Raw genomic sequence first — 6,273 nt, 5'->3', positions numbered from 1 at the left:
TGAAACAATTAGACATCAATTATAGTATCAGCCAAGAACAATGGTAGTTGAGTGGCAGACACACACGTGAAAAATATATTAAAATACAGCATGTGTCACTGTCTATATAATTATTATAAATTAATCTAAATTATGGATGGAACGGTGGAATGGTTTTTTTTGACTTTTCTGTGGTCTTCTTAAGTTGCATTTCTGTTGCACTAATGGATTTTGAAGTACTGTTTAGTGTTTTAATAGGATTGAAATTCTATCTTAATTAATTATAGTATTTGATAATACAATATATATTCTAATATTTAGAGTTGAGACAATATTTTATAAAACGTTATCTTTATAACATTTTATAATTTCTCTATAACGCCTGTATCTATCACTTTTCTTTACCTTATTTAAACAGCTAATTAAACAGTTATTTGTACCAAACACTTTATTCTAAATCACTGTATAATCGTTAACCATTAACTGCTAACCACTATTAAAACAGTTGACAGCTACTAAAACGGCTAATAGCAACTAAAACAGTTAAATTTGTTGAATAGAACCTCTATTGTAACAAAAAAAATGTAGAGCACTGAAGTTGGACTACGGAGGGGATTAGATGGCATATGCTAGGCCGGGGCTGTCAAAATGAGTCATGACACGGTAAACAGTTCGCCTAATACGAAAATTAAATGGATTAAGGTTGAGTCAAAATGATTTTGCATTATAAACGGATGCCCCATATATAACTCGAGTTTAAACGTAGTGTATCACGGTTGACTAGTCTATTTCGTGTACCCCATTTATTTAAGAATATTAAGTATATTAAGTAGGTTATACAAGTTATACATATTATATGTATCGTATTTCTGAACCGTATATGACATATTTAATTAAATTAAATTAAAGTTTTTGACTCATATATGACCCATTTAATTGCATCATATATGTATCATTCGTTTAATTTTTATGTCATGTTCGTATTTAAATATATGACACAATTGTTAAACAGGTTGTGTTCATGTTCACTATAATCGTGTCTAGTGTTAGGCGATTTCGTGTCGACCAACGCGTCAATCCATTTTGACACATTAATTGGTATAATAATTTAAAAATGACAATACAAAAGGAAAGTGGTTGGATTGTACAACTAAAGAAGAGAATGCAAGAATGAAAAAATATATATTTAAACTTTTTTTTTTCTCGATTCATAAAGATGAAAACGCTCGATCTTTTATTTAAGAAATTTGGATTTTTTCCATGCAAATCAACTCACATATCCATGAAATCGAGCTCTTATTAAAAAGAAACGAGAGCACATTCTTGTCAAATGGACTAATTCGATCGGTTGAATTAACCGCACTATTATTGTAAGTTACACAAAGCATTTTTTTATTATTTTTTTATTGGAAAATGAAGAGTAAAAAGTATTTGGGAGGTCTTCAAACATAATTAATTTGCAAGGAACAATTTGAACCAATAGGCTGAGTACTTGAGGTATCGTTTCAGATTATTCTTATAATCAACATAAGTGATGCCAAATCGAATGGTGTAGCCACTGCTCCATTCAAAGTCATCAAAAAATGACCATATATAGTATGATTTTACATTAACACCCTTCCTGCAAAATTTCAATTAAATCGTGATTAATTTGTTTAATATCACCAATTAATTAATTAATTGTTAAAAGTAAAAATAATTAAAAAAAATTTACTTGATTGCCCTTAAAAGATAAGATAAGTGACTACTAAGGTATCTTATTCTTAAACCATCTTTAAGGCCAACTTCAAGCGGCAAAGAGGCATCGTCAGCCATTCCTGCAAGGAATTAATGCAGATTAAAACCATTAATTAACCTCTGTAAAAAAAAAATAGTAGGATTGTTGTAATTTTCCTTATATTTGATTAAAATAGGAAATTAAATTTACCATTTTCAGTAATGAAAATAGTAGGATTGTTGTAATTTTCCTTCACATATAGCAAAAGCTCTTCCAATCCTTTTGGATAGATGTAAAGCCAGCTCAAAACAGTCTAAGCAACACCAAGCAAAATGTCAACATATAATTAGCAGCTAATCACATTTTCTTTGTTCATTATGATTCCAAGAAAATTTAATTCTGATGCATTTTTCTTCGTAAATTGAAGTTCTTTAATTTTGAGCAACTTACCCTTCAATATGCAATTAGTACGATGTTCTTTTTTCAATTAAAAAAAAAAAAAAAAAATCCTATCTCATTGGTATCAATATGGCGATGTGTGAAAGAAAAAAGAAAGATATACCGGTGTGCCGATGGGAACTCCATTCCTTTCTGCTGCGGTGACGAAATGCATAGTATTAATTAGTATTAATAGATTAATTAAAATTTTTTCTTCAAAGCTTAATTGTATAATCATTAAAGCTTTAAAAAATTTGAACCTACAAGTTGTATTTACACGTTGGTCAGCAGTATAACTAAGGATGGCACCGTTAGCAAGTGGAGCAGTTTCTGCATAATATGTTGAGTAGTAATTTAGGGTAATAAAATCAAAGGACCCTTTTATCATTTTTGATTGTTCTTGAGTGAATTTTGGCAATCTACTTCCCACTAGTTCTCTCATGCTTCGGGGATAGCTTCCATATGTAATTGGATGTGCAATCCTGCAAAAATATAGTTCTAATATTGTCACCTCAAAGAAAAAATGAAATTACAGTCAATCAAGTGTGGTCTGGTTGATTTTCTCATATTATAGAGGTCTTGAGTTCGAGTAGTTTCGACTATAAGAATTTTTACTAATTTAATGAGTTAAGAGATATCACTGTTGTATAGTTCATCTTGTTATTTCGGATATATATATATAGATTTAGTGCTTACCATCCAAAGTTAAAATCCAAGACTCTAGAGGTAGCCAAGCGGCTAGAAGATGTATTGTACTTTGGAATATACCATTCACTTGCTATCGTAATTCCGATTTGTCCCTTTTGGATAACCTGCAAATGTTAAATTTATCACTTAGTAGTCAAGAAAAATTCGTCTGGAGATGCAATACATTTAATTACTGGTAAAGTATTAGTTACCTCGTACTTGTCCCTATACAATTTGACAGCAGCTGAATGGCTGAGAAGTAGGTGGTGCATGACGATGTAAGGTTCAGTTGCAGAGTTTCCGGCAGAGCAATTTCCTACAAGGTGGGAGCATCGACCAGGTGCCAAGACACCGGAGTCATAACCTTGGATGACAAATATGTTGGGTTCATTTATGGTCACCCAAAGCTTCACTCGATCGCCAAATGTTTTGAAACAAAAGTCTGCATACTCCACATAATCTTTCCTATATATATATATATTCATCGAATTAGAGACATTCATATTATATTGTTACATATTAAAAATAAATGAAAAATATAGAATGTTCTTCGGTCATGTTCGGCAACAGCTTTTCATGTAACCACAATATATCTTTTATAATAGTGAGAAGAATTTGAGAGAGAGCATTATGAAATGTTACTCACTTGAACGTTGATGAAAGGCTATTTAAACAGTTAACAGTTACTAAAATATTCAATAGCTGCTACAAAATTAATTTTACCGAACATATTCTTATATATATATATGAAAATTTGTCACTTACACTATTTGTGGGCTTAGAAAACCACCATACTCATCTTCCAGAGCTTGTGGAGGGTCGAAATGGAGTAAAGTCACAAAGGGCTTTATACCTGCATGCTCAATTTACTATTTTAGTGAAAACATATTAAGTAATTAATCAGGAAAATAAAAATATATATAGTGAAAGATAATGGTAATTGACCATTGGAAAGTAGATTGTTGATGAGGTCATTGTAAAATTGAACACCCAGTGCATTCACTCCCCCATTGATTTTCCCCTCTGAGCAAAAAAAAAAAAAAAAAAAAAAAAAAAAAAAAAAAAAAAGGAAAAAGGAGAAAAGTGTTACACCTTAATAATTCCTCACCTAACCTAGAATATATATACCTATTTTAGCATATTGTTGTACTTTTCCATTGTAATGAATTAAGATTCAGACTCATTAATTATTCTATCCCAATTTATCTTTCATAAATTCCTTCTCTTACTTGGTAAGATTCTACTCCACGAAATGGAGAACCTGAAGGAGTCCAGACCAATCTTTTTCATTAGTTTTATGTCCTCCTGAATCCAAAGCAAGCAAGCAAAATATATAGAGGAATAAAAATACTATATATATATATATATATATATATATACTATGCTTAATTTTTCATAATAATACCTTGTAACGGTGATAAAAATCGTCAGCTACATCTCCTGTACTGCGATCCTTAATTTTTTCTGCCACGCAAAGGTAAAATTTTTTCAAAACACATAAAAATGGTTAGAAAATGGGGTAGGAAAGCTGGTTTTAGCATTTTCAAAGAAACGACAAAACAAAAATATCTTAAACACATAACAAAGGAAGGGATAAAGATGAAGAGGAAAAACATAAATTCATTACTCATAGTAAAAGGATTTACAAAGCATAAAACAACAAAGTTTTTTTTTTTTTTTCTTCTTCTTCTTCTATTCAAACCTGATTGTTCCCTCACAAAAGTATCCCATATGCTTGGTCCTCTGCCATCTATCAGTGCTGCTCCTTCAGACTGTTAAAGAAAATACTAGTCAAGAAAATTTCTTTGTTCTTTTTTCAAAAGAAAAGAAAGATCATACTTGATAAGCAGAAGAACCGGCTCCAAAAATAAAACCAGGCGGAAAACTGCTTCGGTTGAGTGGCAGCAACCGGCTGCCAATGGTGTAAGTTGGTAAGCTGGCTAGAACTAGATGGACCAAGATGGAGGCTAAAGCACATTTAATTGCCATAGCTCTATTTAGTATAGTAGAAGCTGCGGGATGTTCATTTGGATCTTTTTAGTCTTTGTTATATAGAGAAAGAAAATGGGGAATTCGTTTATGTGCTGAAGTTATTGAGCTGTACTATTCATCGTTTTCTAATTTCTTGCAGTGTGATAATAGTGACAGTCAATGCCGTCCAACTTTTTGCTCACTCCATTCTACCATAATCATAATACATGATCCTCTTGTTAAAAAGTCATTATTTTTAAAAGTAAAATTCAAAAAAAAAAAAAAAGGAAATTATAAACTCCACCATATATGATAATGAACTCAATAATTAGCAGTTATATTTTATAAATTGTATTGAAATAGGTTAAGTTATTATTCATGTATCTCAATATAATTTTAAAATTTAATAGCCGATAAGCTCGTTTTTACAAAATCGTAGATTATAATATAGTATATCAGGGCATCCCATTCAATGTCATCCCAAAATACCCACATATAATATAGTATATCTTGACATCAACTCCATCCCTGCCATGACTATTGTGATTTTCCTTCTGAATTTTGGTTTAAATTTGTATAATTATTGATGTTAAATTCATGAAAAAATCGAATTCTAGTTTGAGATTAATGTGTCAAGATTTAAAAACAAAAATATTAAAAGATGATTGACTAAATATATAAATTTATCTATGTACTTTTTATGAAAACTTGAAATAATTTCATTGAATGATTCAGTTTGCTCATGTCAAATCAGTTATTCATATAATGATCCAACTCTCGACTTCATTTATCATTTATAAGGAAAGAGCGTTAAATCACTCATTTTAATACTCGATAACATAAAAATTAAAATAATATTTTTCAATGTTGACTTGGCTTTTCTGATTAATTGGTGTTGCCTTTTGCTCATTTTTACACCATATGTTTCGTGTTTCCATTTTCTTAATTGGTTAGGTTTATGGTTTTTGTTTTATATGTGGCTTTAATAAGGTCATGAATATTTAATTTGTTCACTTTATTCTTTGTAATAAATCATATCCTATTTTATTAATCTTTAAGTCACATGCTTCAACATTTTGATTTCTTAATTATTTTCTCCATTTCACTTCTATTTATCGATTTCTAAAAATTATTTTATCACATGCCGTATTAGGTAAATTATTTCTGCTAAATACAATAATTATATTTTTTATAATTCTCTAAAACCTATTTTATCACTTCCCTTAATTATGAAGATCCGAATAATAATTAAGAGGCATTTCTTTAACCGCATGGCAGAATGCCCACATCCCTGTCATCCGTAACAACATTTTATAGGTAATGTAATTAATTATAATTAAGTTTATAAGTAATATATTTTGTACAAGTAATTAACTGTCCAATGGTTACAAGACAAGGTTATTGTAATAATACTATTATTAATACTCAGCTGATGATAACTTCTACAAGATATGACAAAGTTATCTGCCACTCTTAAAGAA

The 6,273-nt window shown here is 30.1% G+C and overlaps 1 protein-coding gene across 1 annotated transcript; it reads right to left on the bottom strand.

Moving 5' to 3' along the window:
* Positions 1-1,258: 1,258 nt before the first annotated feature.
* LOC119369944 (beta-glucosidase 17-like) lies at positions 1,259-4,863 on the bottom strand. Its single transcript, XM_089723513.1, has 13 exons — positions 4,661-4,863; positions 4,524-4,593; positions 4,227-4,285; positions 4,051-4,126; positions 3,767-3,844; positions 3,587-3,674; positions 3,034-3,286; positions 2,831-2,946; positions 2,399-2,616; positions 2,259-2,290; positions 1,907-2,009; positions 1,694-1,796; positions 1,259-1,600 (listed from the first exon to the last, which is right to left on the bottom strand). Exons 1-13 carry the CDS (start codon positions 4,808-4,810, stop codon positions 1,432-1,434), a joined length of 1,515 nt encoding a protein of 504 aa, XP_089579639.1. The 5' UTR covers positions 4,811-4,863; the 3' UTR covers positions 1,259-1,431.
* Positions 4,864-6,273: the final 1,410 nt, after the last annotated feature.

This window comes from Jatropha curcas, chromosome 6 (genome assembly GCF_041381405.1).
Source record: "Jatropha curcas cultivar XTBG-Jc1 chromosome 6, XTBG_Jcur_1.0, whole genome shotgun sequence".
NCBI lineage: Eukaryota > Viridiplantae > Streptophyta > Magnoliopsida > Malpighiales > Euphorbiaceae > Jatropha > Jatropha curcas.
This window is presented reverse-complemented; position numbering and strand designations above follow the sequence as displayed.